The 19,214-nt window shown below is 41.2% G+C and overlaps 1 protein-coding gene across 1 annotated transcript in view; it reads right to left on the bottom strand.

The window, feature by feature from the left end:
* Positions 1–19,214, bottom strand: part of map3k20a (mitogen-activated protein kinase kinase kinase 20a) — a 121,957-nt gene that overhangs the window by 47,866 nt on the left and 54,877 nt on the right. Inside the window, exons 4-7 of the mRNA XM_061970630.2 lie at positions 13,482–13,583; positions 13,249–13,314; positions 4,937–4,965; positions 626–763 (exon numbers count right to left, since the gene is read on the bottom strand). Of these exons, the coding sequence (XP_061826614.2) occupies positions 626–763; positions 4,937–4,965; positions 13,249–13,314; positions 13,482–13,583 (335 nt within the window). The remainder of the gene's footprint in view (positions 1–625; positions 764–4,936; positions 4,966–13,248; positions 13,315–13,481; positions 13,584–19,214) is intronic.

Raw genomic sequence — 19,214 nt, 5'->3', positions numbered from 1 at the left:
TTGAGTGTTGTTAAAAGAAAAGGTGATGTAACACAGTGGTGAACATGCCCTTTCCAAACTACTTTGGCACGTGTTGCAGCCATGAAATTCTAAGTTAATTATTATTTGCAAAAAAAAAATAAAGTTTATGAGTTTGAATATCAAACATCTTGTCTTTGTAGTGAATTCAATTGAATATGGGTTGAAAAGGATTTGCAAATCATTGTATTCCGTTTATATTTACATCTAACACAATTTCCCAACTCATATGGAAACGGGGTTTGTACAATTTGGGTGTCCCATTTGGTAAAAAACTGTAAAATTCCATTCTGTTTTTTTTGAGGTGGTCTGTCATAACTTTTAAAGAACTCTATGGGACATTGTGACTTTTGGTATTAGTGTTCCTGGAAAAAAGGCACCCAAACGCACATACTGTACAGCAGATTTTTACAGTATATATCATTTATACACACATACACATTGGACCCCCAGACACATTTTTTCTCTCAATGTGGCCCCCCGAGTCCAAATATTTGCCCAGCTCTGCTCTACACAAAGGCTGCATACAGTAAGTGTTTAAAAATGGCCGTGTGTGAAGATGACTTCGATCATGTGACTTTCCCTAACTGTGGTCGCCGCCACTCACCACAGCGTAGGAGAAGGTGTCACAGGTCTCAGACACGGGCAGACTCTGGATGACCTCGGGCGCCATCCACGGAAAGGTACCCACTAGAGACATGTGAGTCGTGTGGGTCAGAAACTTGGAGGCCCCAAAATCACAGATCTGGAAAAAGACAAAAATGAGTCAGAAAATACTTTTGGCTGCACCGCTTGTTGCCGGGCAGAATTCGCGGAGCACCACTAAGTTGTTCAGTGTCTGAATATAAGACGAAGACCTCACTTGCCTTAAGAGCTGTGCTAGAGTTGACAGGCTTACTGGCTATCACTGCTTGGATAACACTAATGAGTGGGCTGTTTGCAGAGGACCTGATCTACTAAAGGCTAGCATGTACTAAAACACGTGCAAACTTAATAGCACACGCAAAGCTGATCTACTAAAGGTGTGCACGGAGGATTGTGTCTCTTTACTGAGCAGAACAAGGAGTGCAATCCATTTAGCGTGTCTGTCTGCGTGAATATGCAGAAACATACTGATCGTCACAACTAGGAGGAGAAAATGCAAATATAAATAAAATGCGCACACAGTTTGATTTATCGAGAATAAAACTTAACTGCGAACGCTGTTTTACGTCTTTATTTAGCACGTCTGAAAAGTACGTGCAAACTGACAGTTACATACAATACATTCAATGTGTTTTCTTTATTTTCATGGTAAATGGTGAATGGATCATACTTGTATAGCGCTTTTCTACCTCCAAGGTACTCAAAGCGCTTTGACACTATTTCCACATTCACCCATTCACACACTGATGGCGGGAGCTGCCATGCAAGGCCCTAACCACCACCCATCAGGAGCAAGGGTGAAGTGTCTTGCTCAAGGACACAACAGATGTGACCAGGTTGGTAGAAGGTCACTCTCGGCCACTCTCCCAACCGCACATTGTAAATAGTCATTTTCATGACTATTTACATTGTAGATTGTCACATCAAAACTATGAATGAACACATGTGGAGTTATGTACTTAACAAAAAAAGGTGAAATAACTGAAAACATGTTTTATATTCTAGTTTCTTCAAAATAGCCACCCTTTGCTCCGATTACTGCTTTGCACACTCTTGGTATTCTCCTGATGAGCTTCAAGCACACCTGTGAAGTGGAAACCATTGCAGGTGACTACCTCTTGAAGCTCATGGAGAGAATGCCAAGAGTGTGCAAAGCAGCAATCGGAGCAAAGGGTGGCTATTTTGAAGAAACTGGAATATAAAACATGTTTTCACCTTTTTTTGTTAAGTACATAACTCCACATGTGTTCATTCATAGTTTTGATGTGACAATCTACAATGTAAATAAAGAAAACGCATTGAAGGAGAAGGTGTGTCCAAACTGTTGGCCTAAGTATCAATCAATGTTTATTTATATAGCCCTAAATCACAAGTGTCTCAAAGGGCTGCGCAAGCCACAACGACAGCCGCGGTACAGAGCCCACATAAGGGCAAGGAAAAACTCACAACCCCAATGGGACGTCGATGTGAATGACTATGAGAAACCTTGGAGAGGACCGCATATGTGGGTGATCCCCCCCCCCCCAGGGGAGACCGAATGCAATGGACGTCGAGTGGGTCTGACATAATATTGTGAAAGTAAGTTAGTCAACATATATGGACTGTCAAAAATAAAATATTTGACAATTTGTCTATTAACCATATCATTTTATAGCTGCTGAATGACTTAAAGAGCTAAATAAAACAAATCCGTTTGATGCGTTTTTGTGTCTGCAAAATGTTTTTTGGATTGGTATTTATCTTTTTCCTGTAGAACAGTGGTCCCCAATCACCGGACAGGACCGATTGGTACCGGGCCGCACAAGAAATAAAAAATAAAAAAAGTTAAAATTTAAAAAAAAAATTTATTAAATCAACATAAAAACAAAATATATACATTGTATATCAATATCGATCAATACAGTCTGCAGGGATAGAGTCCGTAAGCACACATGATTGTATTTATTTATGAAAAAAATAAAATAAAATATCCATCCATCCATCCATTTTCTACCGCTTATTCCCTTTGGGGTCGCGGGGGGCGCTGGAGCCTATCTCAGCTACAATCGGGCGGAAGGCGGGGTACACCCTGGACAAGTCGCCACCTCATCGCAGGGCCAACACAGATAGACAGACAACATTCACACTCACATCCACACACTAGGGCCAATTTAGTGTTGCCAATCAACTTATCCCCAGGTGCATGTCTTTGGAGGTGGGAGGAAGCCGGAGTACCCGGAGGGAACCCACGCAGTCACGGGGAGAACATGCAAACTCCACACAGAAAGATCCCGAGCCCGGGATTGAACCCAAGACTACTCAGGACCTTCGTATTGTGAGGCAGATGCACTAACCCCTCTGCCATAAAATAAAATAAAAAAATAAAATAAAAATGACCACTCCTATAGAAGATATATTATTATACGTGTCTACTATGTAAAAAAAACCTTTTTGCACTGTGCATTTTCTTGCCTATTCTTCTTCACATTCGCAGTTAGTGCCACAGCCTCTCCCAAGAGTGCACCTTCAGTGTGGAAATAAAAAAAGTGGTTTCCATTGTGAATGCACCACAGGACTGCTTCTGAAATGCCCATAAAAAGTGGAACATGTCCGCTGCTCGTTTCAAAACATAGCAAAACGTGACAGGTAGGAGTATGACAACATGAAATGAGAGTCTCTCCGTGGTGAAAGCCCCCAATAGTACACGCAAAAGCCGCATTTAAATAAGGCGTTGGGCTTTTCGATTGCACGTGCAGTGTTGGTCAATCACACACAACACGTCCACTAATAGTACACGCTGTTTAGCACCTGGTATTGTATTTGGATCTTAGTAGATCTAAATCGTATCAATTCGACACCTCGAGTCTGTATTTTCCTGACAAATAAACCACACGGTTGCTTTGTAATCAAACCATAACAGTTTGACCCATGGCTAGTTTGAGGCCCTAAGCAAAATCTTATTTGGGGCCCCACTTCCTCATTACAATCTTTTTCCGCACTTTTTTTATTTAGGTGAAACAATTTTAATACCTAAATTTCATTTGATTCATGTTTTGTACTAAAACCAATTCATGTGAAAAACAATTGTACAATCATTTCTTTTTTTTTAGTGCAAAAAATGTTTTTAACATAATTGAAACAGAAATGTTTCAATGCCTTCCAAAATCGGCCCCTTTGCCTTAAGAGAGGTGCTATTTTCTGTGGAATTTTACAATACGTAAAAATTAAGTAAAATTTAATATGAAGCGCCCTGTCATTCATTAATTGACTTCTTCAGGCAAAATGTTTATAGGGCGGGGCCCTGGTTTGATCCCTTTATGTAACATTGTTGGAGAATTGTTATTAAACCTGTCAAAGTTAGTCACTGCTTCTTGTGTCCACTTATTGTACATCACAAGGGCCGGGGGCCAGATGTGGCCCCCCCACTTCATTTTATTTGGCCCTCAAAAGCCCGGAAATAATATGTATCAATAAAGTATTGTAACCTTTCTTATTAAATGTATTCTTTCTTTCTATTTTGGGAGAAAAAACATAAATGTACTCCATGTAATCCCAAATGATGTTAACTTAAATATTGTCTAATTATGCAAAAATATATTATCAAACATTCAAACCATTTTTTAAATAGAAATAAATACTAATAATAATGATTTCAAAGCAAGTTATCCATCAAATTGTGCAATGTAAAAGTAGCAATAGATTTCATGGTTAAATTGTGAAATTTACTGTGTTTTTTACAGCATTTTTCTCTAAATTCAAAAAAGTGTACTTTTTTTTTGTAATAAATTGTGGTGACATTTTCGCATTTACAGTACCGGTAATACACTGAAAAATCTGCACTTGTTGATTTGCGGTAAAAAAAACACCCCCAAAAACTAGCAGCTCAGGTGCCAAAATTTGACTGTAAAAATGCAGTTTTTTCTATTTACAGTAAAAAAAAAACACATGTAAATTTTACAGTAAAATTACGGCAACTGAGCTGCCTTTTTTGTACCATAAAAACAGCAATACTGTTTTTCCATTTACAGTAAAATACACTACATTTTGAGGTGAAATTATTGCAATTTACCATTTTTTTTTTACATTTTAGTTTAAAAAAAATCTATTAATTAAATTCATAAAACAATTGAGCAATAATAGTATTCACTGTTAGAATCGGCCCTCTGGGGCCAAACATAACTGCGATGTGGCCCTCTGTTATACATACAGCAGAACTCATGCTCACTCCTTAGGCCTGCAAATGTCAGCAAGAAAATATAGTTGCATATTTTGAGAAAAAAAAACCTCTGCCTACCTTCAGGACTTTGTCTGCTGTGATGACAACTGAAAGACAAATCACATTATCTCTGTGTTAAAAGTTCCAGTTCATTATAATCAATCTCAATAAATAAAATATATTTATTATAACTTCAGAAGTGTAATTAAAAAAGTGAAATATTTTATAGATTAACTACACACAAAGGAAAATAATTCAGTAATGTATGTCTTAATTTCTTAATTATTTTGTAGCTTACTGTGACGATCTGTCACATTCACATCGGGTTGTGTTTCCTTGGTTGGTGTTTATTTCCTGTCAGCGCTCTTATTTTGGTTCCATTTCCTGCTTGTCTCTCTGAGCGCTGTTTCCCCTCACCTGCTGCTGATTGGCAGACTGGCCACACTTGTTGTCGATCAGCTGGCTGCTATTTATGCCTGCCTCGCCCTCCAGTCAGGGCTCGATGATTGGTTTCCTGGTATCCTGTTTGCTGGCTCCTGTTATCCTGGTTCCTTTTTTCCTTGCATTTCCTTTTGACATTAAAATCATGTTTTCCTGCGCTACACCTGCCATCATTGCATCTTGGGCTTCACCAACAGATTATAATACTTACAGCTAATAAACTCCCACCCCCCAAAAAAACAAAACAAAACCTCACTATCTCATAAAATGTGAAAAATTGTCAAAAAGGTAGATATATTAGGCTTACTCAGACAATGAACTGCAAAACCTTCTTGAGCCTTTAATTTAAGTCCGAAATGAACTTTTGAAATAAGATACATTTTTTTTCTGCACCATTATGCCAAATATGCACCAAAAATAAGAATGGCAGACGAATCCAATGAGATCAAATTAAAACAATGTTTTGCTCGAATGCAAAAATCTCTGTCAGTGTGATGCCGTGCATTTCTTAACTACTCCCAGCTACAATAATAAACACTTTGTTAAATCACAGTGTCAATCAAAACTCAGCATCTTTGTGACATTTTAAGTCCACATTGGACGTCATTGGAAGTACGTCGGTTTTTATTGGTAATCTGTTCAAAAAGGACAGACAGACCGAATTGTACAAAAATCAAAACAATTCTATAAAAAATAATAAATCCTGTTATGTATGTTGTCTTCTCCCTGCCTTCTCTATTGGTTTTTTCAGTTTCTTCCACAGTCTTTTGTCCCCAACGAGGCACACCTGCTGCTAATCATCTCCGGGTAGTATTTAAGCGCGTCTCCACCAGCTGGTCCCCGCCGGTTATTCTTCCTGAACTCTACTCTGACATGTGTTACCTTGACTCAGCTTCCCTGGTATGTTGCCTTCACATATTTCTGTTATATTGACCTTGTTGTGTTTTTGTTTTTCTAGCCACCTTGTTTTAGAGGACTAGTTTTTTGCCACGCTGTGTGCGTTCCTGACCTTGGTTCCGCCAACCTCTGAAAGAGACTCCTTTTGTTAGATTTTCCATGGTGTGCACTTTTTGCCCCATCATCCTTAGTTACCATTTTTGGACTTATTAAATATTTTCATTTGTTATCGCTTCCCTTGCCTCCATTCTCCGCATCACGGGGTCCACCCTTGAACTCGATCCTAACATAATAACCGGCCATTTCAAAATGGACCTCGCAGAGACGGACCCAGTAAAGCGGGAACTGCAACAACAGGCTATTCGCCTGGGGAAACAAGAGGAACAATTTGGCTTACTTGGTGCGTGCGTCAACGCCATGACGGAACGCCAAGATGCCCGCCTCGACACATTGGAGCGACAGCTAAGTAGCGTACTCACCGCTCTGCACGCCATGTCTCCTCCCACGGCCGTTCCAGCAACCCCGCAGTTACCGCCACGTCCTGAAGGTACTCCTTTCCCTAGAGACACTCCTCCTGCCGCCTGTCCACCACTCTCGAAGCCTGAGCGTTTCTCCGGCGAGTCAGGTGATGTACAAACTTTTCTCACCCAATGTGAGATCTATTTCGAACTTTTGCCCGCGTCCTTTCCGTCAGAAAGAGCGCGCGTGGCGTTTATCTTGACCCACATGAGTGGCCGGGCGTCTGCTTGGGCCACCGCAGAGTGGGTGCGTCAGTCACCCGTGTGCGCCTCATACGCCGCCTTCTCCAAGGCTTTAAAGAGCATTTTCCAACGCGGGAGGCCAGGGCGTGAGGCGACGCGATCATTGTTGCGTCTGCAACAAGGGCAGCGCAGCGTCACGGACTTCGCCATTGAATTTCGTAGACTGGCGGCGGAAAGTGAATGGCCCACTTCCGCATTGGTGGACGTTTTCTCCCTAGGCCTTGCAGATAAGGTCCGGAGACTTATGATTCCGCTCAAAACTCCCGATAGCCTCGACGAGCTGGTCGCTACGGCAGTGGAGGTGGAGACTCGCCTCGTTGACTGGGAGACAGATAGACTCCGACAGCAAGGATGGCGCTCATCTGCATATAATGGGAGTGGCCATGGAAGGCATGAAATTACTGCCGCACCGATACCCATTATCAATGTAGTATCGATATCCCGAGAGGACGAACCAATGCAATTAGGAGGATCTCGCCTGACTCAAGCGGAGAGGGATCGTCGCTTTCGCCTCCATCTTTGTCTGTATTGTGGAGAGGCCGATCATCGCCTGAACCGCTGCCCTCATCGTCCAGCTCGTCATCGTTCTCAAGCATCACCTCCTCGCACCCGAGCTCCACCCACTCGCCACACCCAAGCAACACATGCGCCAGCGACCGCTCCTGCTCCTCTACCGCCCTCTACAGGTCAGACTCTATCACGACTTCAACTCACTGGCATACTCACCTGGGATAAGGATAAGCATTTTGACATTTGTGCTCTTATTGACTCTGGTTCTGATGACAATTTTATTGATGAAGCACTTGTTAAGCGTTTGGCCATTCCCATTTCCAAATTACACAGACCTAGGGTGGTCCGATCCCTCGACGGGGGCCACCTAGCGAGCGTTACTCATCAGACTGAACCATTAACGCTAAAATTATCTGGTAACCATTTTGAGTCTATTTGTTTTCTCGTCATTCCCTCTCGCTCGGCTCCTGTTGTGCTTGGTCTTACCTGGCTAGCTCTGCATAATCCCCATATTGACTGGGTCAAGACAAAGATCATTAATTGGGGAAATTTTTGTCACACACATTGTCTCCAATCCGCATGCCCTCGCATCGGACCCGCACGTGTCGTTACCCCAGAGATCATAGATTTGTCGGTTGTCCCCACAAATTACCATGATCTTAAGGAGGTCTTCAGTAAGGACCGCGCATTGTCACTACCACCACACCGTCCCTATGACTGCTCTATTAATCTACTCCCGGGTGCTACACTTCCTTCGTCCCGTCTTTATAATATTTCTAAACAAGAACGAGAGTCACTAGAGGACTATATCACCACGTCACTCGCTTCAGGTCTCATCCGCCCCTCCAACTCTCCTCTAGCCGCCGTTTTTTTTTTTGTGCAAAAGAAAGATAAGACACTCCGCCCTTGTATTGATTATCGGACCCTAAATCTTATTACGATTAAAAATAAGTACCCCCTTCCGCTTCTCAACTCTGCTTTTAATCCCTTACACACGGCCAGATATTTTACCAAATTAGACCTCCGCAATGCTTATCACCTGGTCAGAATAAAGCAAGGGGACGAATGGAAGACCGCCTTTAACACACCACTAGGTCATTTTGAATATCTGGTCATGCCTTTTGGCCTCACCAATGCGCCGGGTGTTTTTCAAAACCTCATTAATGATGTTCTTCGCGACATGCTCGATCAATTTGTGGTCGTTTACTTGGACGATATCCTAATTTTTTCTCCTAACTCCGAACTTCACGTCCAGCATGTTCGCTTAGTTCTTCAACGTCTTCTAGAGAATAGACTTTTTGTCAAGGCTGAGAAATGCGTGTTTCACACTGAATCCGTTCCGTTCTTGGGGTTTATTGTAGAGAAGGGTCAACTCCGAGCAGATCCCGCTAAGATCAAGTCTGTGGTCGATTGGCCCACACCCACCACTAGAAAGCACCTCCAAAGATTTTTAGGTTTTGCTAATTTTTACCGCCGTTTTATCCGCAATTTTAGTCAGGTAGCTGAACCTCTTACTAAGCTTACATCTACCAAGATCCCCTTTTTGTGGACCTCTGAGACACAGAGGTCCTTTGAGAAACTTAAGTTGTTATTTACTTCAGCACCTGTTCTTATCCACCCTAACGTCCACTCAATTTTTTGTCGAGGTTGATGCTTCCGACTCCGGCGTGGGAGCTGTTCTTTCCCAGCGCTCTACCTCCGACCAGAGGCTGCACCCCTGTGCCTTCTTCTCACGTCGCCTGACTCCTGCTGAACGCAACTACGACATAGGTAACAGAGAACTACTCGCTGTTGTCTTAGCACTGCAGGAATGGAGGCACTGGCTGGAGGGCTCGGAGACTCCGTTTGTTGTGTTCACGGACCACAAGAATCTGGCATACATCCGCACTGCTCAACGGCTAAACCCAAGGCAAGCCAGATGGACATTATTCTTCACCAGGTTCAATTTTACTATAACCTTCCGACCCGGCTCTCAGAACGGTAAGCCTGACGCCTTATCCAGAATGTACGCCTGCCCCGAGGAGGAGGCCAAGACCGAGACCATCATCCCTCCATCACAAGTGCTGGGAGCTATACAGTGGGACATCGAGAGTCGCGTGACAGAGACACTCAAGAAGGTTCCTTCTCCTCAGAACTGTCCTCAGGGTCGTTTATTTGTCATTCCAGAACTCCGTCCGGAGGTCTTGAACTGGGCCCACAACTCCAAGATCGCCTGCCACCCAGGCATTACTCGTACGACTTACCTCCTAGCCCAACGCTTCTGGTGGCCTACTCTCAGAACTGACGTGACGGAGTACGTAGCTGCCTGTTCCACCTGTGCCCGCAATAAGGCTTCTCATCGGGCACCAGCTGGCCTTCTACGGCCACTTCCCATACCCTCCCGCCCGTGGTCCCACGTGGCGTTGGACTTCATCACAGGACTTCCCCCATCTAATGGCAACACCGTAATATTGACAGTGGTGGACCGCTTTTCCAAGATGGCACATTTCATTCCCCTTCCCAAGTTGCCCTCGGCATTCGAGACTGCAGAATTACTTACACGCCACGTTTTCCGGCTGCATGGTATCCCGGTGGATGTAGTCTCGGACAGGGGACCACAATTTTCTTCGGCAGTTTGGAAGGCTTTCTGCAATTCGTTGGGAGCATCACCGAGCCTCTCTTCTGGATACCACCCACAGACTAACGGTCAGACGGAGCGCACCAATCAGGATCTGGAGGCTGCCATCCGCTGCGTTTGCCACCAGCAGCCGGCCTCCTGGGCGCTCAGTCTATCTTGGATTGAGTACGCCCACAATACTCTCATCAGCTCGGCTACAGGTATGTCTCCTTTCCACTCTGCCTACGGGTACCAACCTCCTGCCTTTCCTTCCCTGGAATCTGAGGTCGCCGTTCCATCGGTTGCTGTCCACCTACGGCGTGCACGTCTAGCCTGGCAGAACACACGGTCCGCACTGGCACGCACCTCGGAGCGCAACCAGCGTCTTGCCAACCGCCACCGCAGCACAGCTCCGGATTACAAGCCTGGTCAGAAGGTATGGCTGTCATCTCGTGACTTACCTCTCCAAGTTTCCTCCAAGAAACTGCAGCCACGTTTTATTGGACCTTACACCATCGAGCGAGTTATCAACCCTTCAGCGGTTCGCCTACATCTTCCGGACTCTCTCAAGATCCATCCGTCCTTCCACGTCTCCCTACTCAAGCCTGTGTCCTCCAGTCCCTTGAGTCCTCCAGAGGTGCCTCCTCCTCCTCCCAGGCTGATCGATGGACACCAGGCGTTCACGGTCAAGGCCATTCTTGACGTGAGAAGAAGGGGCAGGGGTTTCCAGTATCTGGTCGACTGGGAAGGTTACAGCCCCGAGGACCGATCTTGGGTCCCGCGATCGCTTATCCTTGACCCTTCTCTCCTTACTGTTTTTTATGAACGTTTCCCCGAGAAGCCAGGTAAGCCGCCAAGTGGCGTCCTTTAAGGGGGGAGTACTGTTATGTATGTTGTCTTCTCCCTGCCTTCTCTATTGTTTTTTTCAGTTTCTTCCACAGTCTTTTGTCCCCAACGAGGCACACCTGCTGCTAATCATCTCCGGGTAGTATTTAAGCGCGTCTCCACCAGCTGGTCCCCGCCGGTTATTCTTCCTGAACTCTACTCTGACATGTGTTACCTTGACTCAGCTTCCCTGGTATGTTGCCTTCACATATTTCTGTTATATTGACCTTGTTGTGTTTTTGTTTTTCTAGCCACCTTGTTTTAGAGGACTAGTTTTTTGCCACGCTGTGTGCGTTCCTGACCTTGGTTCCGCCAACCTCTGAAAGAGACTCCTTTTGTTAGATTTTCCATGGTGTGCACTTTTTGCCCCATCATCCTTAGTTACCATTTTTGGACTTAATAAATATTTTCATTTGTTATCGCTTCCCTTGCCTCCATTCTCCGCATCCCGGGGTCCACCCTTGAACTCGATCCTAACAAAATCCGTTCCAAACACCCAAAAATATTAATCTAAAACCTATTTTATAAAGAAGAATTTTAGTTTCACATTATTGTTGCGCGGTGCAGACAAAATGCGATATAAATGATAACAATTTGGCAGACGAATGAGCTTTTAAAGGGCCCCTATTATGCAAAACCAACTTTTCTTACATGTAGGTTCCGGCTGTTGTGTATTTGGGATCTTCATAAGTCCCAAAAAAGTTTAATTTAAACCGTGGAGGCATCGCGAAGATATTTATAAAACATTTTACTTCTTCCAAACAATTTGGCCCTGGTGTGATGTTTTCCCCTTTTGTGACTGTTAGAATAATTATGTGTAAGTGATCACACAAACTCTTATGCTTAAAGGCCGTTGTTATAGTTATTCTCAATTGTGCTGAAGTTGTACTTTTCTATCTGTGCAAAGGGACATCGTCTCGTATCAGTTTGTGTACAGACCCGGCCTGCTGACTGCCAAGGGCGAACATCGAGTGCCGTGACGCAGACAGAGCAGAGACAGGGCAATATCAAAAGTGTCAGCACATTTGCATTTCATGAATAGTCATATATTGTGTTTAAGTGGGGCTGCTGAGATTACCCCCCTTCCTTCAGAGGCAGCCTCAGTGATGTAACCAGGGACCTCCCAAATAAATAGAGGAGCACATGGGACTGTACATTAGAGTGTAGGTTGGAACTGTAACTAAGAGTACAGGCCAAAACGTCTCTCCTCATTGAGCTAAATTGAACTCTGTCTCTGCATGATTCCTTGCTTCTTGTCTGTTTAATAGATGTCATCAGTGTTTGAACCTGACAGCGACGTCAGCGGAACATCCATATATGGTCAATTTTTACCGGAAGGGCTTTGCGCGAGTACGGCATTGTAGTGACTAAGCATCTTCTTTTTCTCTATCCGGTATCTTAAAAACAAAACAAACAGTTGAAATGAGCTTCCACACAGGAGCTGTAACCAGCATCACCCCATCATCCAACTGACAAGTCAAACTAGGGCTAAGTGATAGATATAACTTTTACAGTGTATACCGTATTTTTCGGAGTATAAATCGCACCGCAGTATAAGTCGCACCTGCCGAAAATGCATAATAAAGAAGGAAAAAAACATATATAAGTCACATTTTTGGGGGAAATGTATTTGATAAAACCCAACCCCAAGAATAGACATTTGAAAGGCAATTTAAAATAAATAAAGAATAGTGAACAACAGGCTGAATAAGTGTACGTTATATGATGCATAAATAACCAACTGAGAAGGTGCCTGGTATGTTAACGTAACATATTATGGTAAGAGTCATTCAAATAACTATAACATATAGAACATGCTATACGTTTACCAAACAATCTGTCACTCCTAATCGCTAAATCCCATGAAATCTTATACGTCTAGTCTCTTACGTGAATGAGAAAAATAATATTTGATATTTTACGCTAATGTGTTAATAATTTCACACATAAGTCGCTCCTGAGTATAAGGCGCACCCCCGGCCAAACTATGAAAAAAACTGCGACTTATAGTCCGAAAAATACGGTACTGTATATACTACTGTTTATACCACTTACTTTTATTATGTGCTCTAGAGCTTTTATCTCTTATTATGTTTAAATAATGCCACTGCTACCCAAGGTGCTGATAAACTGTGTTTTATTGTCTCACCTAAGCAGAGACAATAAAGAAGTTCAATCGTTCAAACTTTTCATGTCAATTGTCATGAGGAAAATCAAACAAGACAAAAAGTGGGACGTAGAATAACCGAGGTACTAGTGCAAAGTTGAGGTATTTTGGAGGCAGGCAATAGTTTTCTTACCATTCCTTGACTTCAGGTCTCTGTGGATCACTTTAACAGGGGCCTCTGAGTGCAAATAGTGAATCCCTGAAGGAAAAATATAGAGCGAGATATCAATCATTGAGTCAAAAAGGTTTCCTCCAAAATGTCAAACAAAGGTCTTCATAAAAAATGTAAAAAAAAAAGGCACACATACGTCAATGATGTAATGCATATTCAGTGTTAGATATTGTCATGTGACTGTCCTGTCTCACCTCTGGCAATCTCTGTAGCCCAAGTCATAATGTGTTTTATGTCCATCTCTTCACTCTCAGCACAGGACAGGTAGTCGTAGAGAGATGCCTTGCTGGCATATTCTAACCAGGAACCAAAGACAACATGTACAGCCAGAAGGTTACTTCAACAGAAGGGCAGTCAAATGCTGCTCAAGTGTCCTTTAAGAGGTTCTTCATTGATACAAATCTATGAATCTTTGAAATCAATACCTGGTAGAGTAGAGCATTGATCAGAAATATAGCCATACGCATTGACAATTGTCATGACGAAAATCAAACCAGACAAAAAGTGGGACGTACAAAAACCGAGGTAGTAGTGTAAAGTTGAGGTATTTTGGAGGCAGGCAATAGTTTTCTTACCATTCCTTGACTTCAGGTCTCTGTGGATCACTTTAACTGGGGCCTCTGAGTGCAAATAGTTATATATGCACACATATATATATATATATATATATATATATATATATATATATATATATATATATATATATATATATATATATATATTAGGGCTGCAACAACTAATCGATTAAATCGTTTAAAATCGGTTATCAAAATAGTTGGCGATTAATTTAGTCATCGATTCGTTGGATCTATGCTATGTGCATGCGCAGAGGCTACTTTAAAAAAAAAAATGTAATTTGTAATTTTAATTTTTTATTTAATTTTTTATTTTAATTTTTTTTAAATAAACCTTTATTTATAAACTGCAACATTTACAAACAGCTGAGAAACAATAATCAAAATAAGTATGGTGCCAGTATGCTGGTTTTTTTTTCAATAAAATACTGGAAAGGATAGAAATGTAGTTTGTCTCTTTTATCCGATTTTTAATCGATTAATCGAAGTAATAATCGACAGATGAATCGATTATCAAATTAGTTGTTAGTTGCAGCCCTAACATACATACCGTATATATATATATATATATATATATATATATATATATATATATATATATATATATATATATATACATACATATATATATATATATATATATATGTGTGTGTGTGTGTGTGTGTGTGTGTGTGTGTGTGTGTGTACAGCTCCACTAATGGACATTGGAGTGTTACTTTCAAAGGCAAAATTAAAGTATTGCTAGAAACATAATTTTATATGGGACTTTATTGTATTATATGTATAGTACATGTTCCAAAAAGAAAAAAGCATAAAACACCACCAGAATTAGAGATATTACAAGTCAAAGTGATGAAGCTTAGTGTTACGCTCATGACTTGGTGTAACTAAACATTACCCTATAAGATGAAGGCAATTGCATTTTATTGATATTTGAAATGTATTCAATGCTTATTAATTAATATTTAAATATACTAAATGTAAAAAAGGGAATAAATATTCAAAATAAGATCATTAAATGAAATCTAGTTTGGTTACGCCATCATGAGCGCAACGCAAGGTTGTAGTTTCAACTACAATTCTAAATAAGTTGTCAAAAAGCAAACTGAAATCAAATACACACAGCTTAAAGATTGATCAATACCTATTTAAATTTAGTAATACATAAATACGATGATTTATCAAAATATAAAAGAAATATACCTGAACAGAACGCTCATGATGGTTACACCAAAAAGTAACGCTATGAATCGCGTTTTTCCAAGTTTTTGGGGCATTTTTATGCTATTTCCAAGCATCTCCTTTTTATTATCGTTGATTTTAAATGGTCAAACTAATGCATATTATATATGCATGCTCTAGTAAACAAAAACAATTATTTTGATTGTTACATTTTGAAGTACATTTGTGCAGGTGGGTGCGAATGTACCCATTACCAGAGCTGTACACACACACACACATATATATATATATATATATATATATATATATATATATATATATATATATATATATATATATATATATATATACAGTCACGATCAAAAGTTTAAATACACTTGTAAAGAACATAATGTCATGGCTGTTTTGAATTTCCAATAATTTCTACAACTCTTATTTTTTTTGTGATAGAGTGATTGGAGCACATACTTGTTGGTCACAAAAAACATTCCTGAAGTTTGGTTCTTTTATGAATTTATTATGGGTCTACTGAAAATGTGAGCAAATGTGCTGGGTCAAAAGTATACATACAGCAATGTTAATATTTGCTTACATGTCCCTTGGCAAGTTTCACTGCAATAAGGCACTTTTGGTAGCCATCCACAAGCTTCTGCTTGAATTTTTGACCACTCCTCTTGACAAAATTGGGGAAGTTCAGCTAAATGTGTTGGTTTTTTGACATTGACTTGTTTCTTCAGCATTGTCCACACGTTTAAGTCAGGACTTTGGGAAGGCCATTATAAAACCTTCATTCTAGCCTGATTTAGCCATTCCTTGACTACTTTTGACATGTGTTTGGGGTCATTGTCCTGTTGGAACACCCAACTGCGCCCAAGACCCAACCTCCGGGCTGATGATTTTAGCTTGTCCTGAAGAATTTGGAGGTAATCCTCCTTTTTCATTGTCCCATTTAAAGCACCAGTTCCATTGGCAGCAAAACAGGCCCAGAGCATAATACTACCACCACCATGCTTGACGGTAGGTCTGGTGATCCTGGGATTAAATGCCTTACCTTTTCTCATCCAAACATATTGCTGGGTATTGTGGCCAAACAGCTCCATTTTTGTTTCATCTGACCACAGAACTTTCCTCCAGAAGGTCTTATCTTTGTCCATGTGGTGTCAGATGACACAAAAATTGAGCTGTTTGGCCACAATACCCAGCAATATATGCGCCTTATAATCCGGTGCGCTTTATGTATGAAAATAGAACTGAATAGGCCCACTCATCAGCAGTGCGCCTTATAATCCGGTGCGCCTTATGGTCTGGAAAATACGGTACATAAATAACACCTTACTGTTTATAATGTGAGCTGTAAACCACACTGGTATTACACCATAGCATTATCTTGTAGCTACATATCGACATCACTTAATTTTCCAACCTTGGGAAGGAAGAAAGTGACTATGAAGGACAGTGCTGAGAAGAAGAAGTGGGTGATATTCATTGAATTAAAAAAATAAATCATCAAAAACATGAAAAGTGTGTTGCCAAGTAGGCGTAGCAATACGAGCATGTCACTGCTCTGCACCATACTGGAGCAGAATGAGTCTAACGCCAGCCTAAGTAGTGGACATTTATCAATGAAAATATGGAGAAACTGCTGATGGTGTGTTTGACAAAGAAGCAACTGGAAGGAGATATCGTAGAAGTCCACTCCCCAAAGTAAATGCTGTGCCTTATTATTAAATGATTTTATAAAATGACTGTAGTTGTCAGAATTACAATCTGTTGTGTTGTTTTTCATACAATATTTGTTATCTAAAAGTTTGTTTTGTATTTTAAAAGGGCTGTCATGGGGGTGGAAAGGCAAGCACTAATTAAATAGATTTTTGAGTGAAGAGCTCTGTCACTCACAGCAGCGTGAGGTAACTCAAATGGGACCACACCAGTCACAAATGAGATACATTTTTTATTTTTTTTAAATGCACTGTAGCATTTTGAGGTGTTTGCTCAATTAAAAGTCAAGTGCTTTTACAAATAAAATCTATTATTATTATTATTATTATTATTAAATCTTAGTCATTGTTCACAAAAAAAAAGCGGCCCGAAATCTGCTTAAAAATGTTATCAGGCTAATGCAAACAGAAGAGCGGGCTTGGAGTTATACCAGGGAGGGGGGCCCGTGTGACCCAGGGGACCATGCTTTATCAGTATCATGCAGAATCGTGTTTCGAACCCTGCTTCAAAAACACTACAAAACATGCACATTGTAGCTATTAATCCTGACTTACCCTTTTTGATTTAAAAAAAATCAGCACAAATTGTTTTATTAATTTTTGTTTTGCTCTGTCTATCTGTGTTGGCCCTGTGGTGAGATGGCGACTTGTCCAGGGTGTACCCCGCCTTCCGCCCGAATGCAGCTGAGATAAGGCTCCAGCACACACGCGACCCCGAAAGGGACAAGTAGTAGAAAATGGACGTATGGAGGTTAAAGTCTCTTATTTATTGCGCTCCGGAATTAATGTTGCTGATCAATTTGAATGTATTATAATTTATGATGCAGCCCCCGCGTTACCCCGACAGGATGGAGTTTATTAAATGTTATTTTTCAGTATCAAATGGCTCAAGTCCGTCAAAAAAATGTGATAGTTTAAACAAGAATCAAAACATTTTCCTAATTTCAGGCAAATTGATGCACTTTAAATCTTTTCTGTTACAGACTAAAAAACAATGCTAATAGTTGGGACGGCATGGCTCAGGTTGGGAGAGTGGCCGTGCCAGGAACCTGAGGGTTCCTGGTTCGATCCCACCTTCTACCAACTACAATACGTTTTCTTTATTTTCATTGCAGATTGTCACATCAAAACTATGAATGAACACATGCTTTATATTCTAGTTTCTTCAAAATAGCCACCCTTTGCTCTGATTACTGCTTTGCACACTCTTGGCATTCACTCCATGAGCTTCAAAAGGTAGTCACCTGAAATGGTTTTCACTTCACAGTTGTGCTTGAAGCTCATCAGGAGAATACCAAGCATGTGCAAAATAGTAATCAGAGCAAAGGGTGGCTATTTTGAAGAAACTAGAGTATAAAACATGTTTTCAGTTATTTCCCCTTTTTTTGTTAAGTACATAACTCCACATGTGTTCATTCATAGTTTTGATGTGACAATCTACAATGTAAACAGTCATGAAAATTACTATTTACATTGTACGCCGTCTGGGGGACGGTGTGGCGCAATTGGGAGAGTGGCCGTGCCAGCAACCTGAGGGTTCCTGGTTCGACCCCCACCTTCTACCAACTTCGTCATCTCCATTGTGTCCTTGAGCAAGACACTTCACCCTTGCTCCTGATGGGTGGTGGTTAGGGCCTTGCACGGCAGCTCCCGCCATCATTGTGTGAATGCGTGTGTGAATGGGTGAATGTGGAAATAGTGTCAAAGCGCTTTGAGTACCTTGAAGGTACAAACCCCGTTTCCATATGAGTTGGGAAATTGTGTTAGATGTAAATATAAATGGAATACAATGATTTGCAAATCATTTTCAACCCATATTCAGTTGAATATGCTACAAAGACAACATATTTGATGTTCAAACTGATAAACTTTTTTTTGTTTTGCAAATAATCCTTAACTTTAGAATTTGATGCCAGCAACACGTGACAAAGAAGTTGGGAAAGGTGGCAATAAATACTGATAAAGTTGAGGAATGCTCATCAAACACTTATTTGGAACATCTCACAGGTGAACAGGCAAATTGGGAACAGGTGGGTGCCATGATTGGGTATAAAAGTAGATTCCATGAAATGCTCAGTCATTCACAAACAAGGATGGGGCGAGGGTCACCACTTTGTCAACAAATGCGTGAGAAAATGTTGAACAGTTTAAGAAAAACCTTTGTCAACCAGCTATTGCAAGGAATTTAGGGATTTCACCATCTACGGTCCGTAATATCATCAAAGGGTTCAGAGAATCTGGAGAAATCACTGCACGTAAGCAGCTAAGCCCGTGACCTTCCATCCCTCAGGCTGTATTGCATCAACAAGCGACATCAGTGTGTAAAGGATATCACCACATGGGCTTAGGAACACTTCAGAAACCCACTGTCAGTAACTACAATTGGTCGCGACATCTGTAAGTGCAAGTTAAAACTCTCCTACGCAAGGCAAAAACCGTTTATCAACAACAC

This window comes from Nerophis lumbriciformis, linkage group LG13, assembly GCF_033978685.3.
Source record: "Nerophis lumbriciformis linkage group LG13, RoL_Nlum_v2.1, whole genome shotgun sequence".
In the NCBI taxonomy this organism is placed as follows: Eukaryota; Metazoa; Chordata; class Actinopteri; order Syngnathiformes; family Syngnathidae; genus Nerophis; species Nerophis lumbriciformis.
Note: the sequence above shows the minus strand (reverse complement) of the source record. Positions and strands in the feature narration are given on the sequence as shown.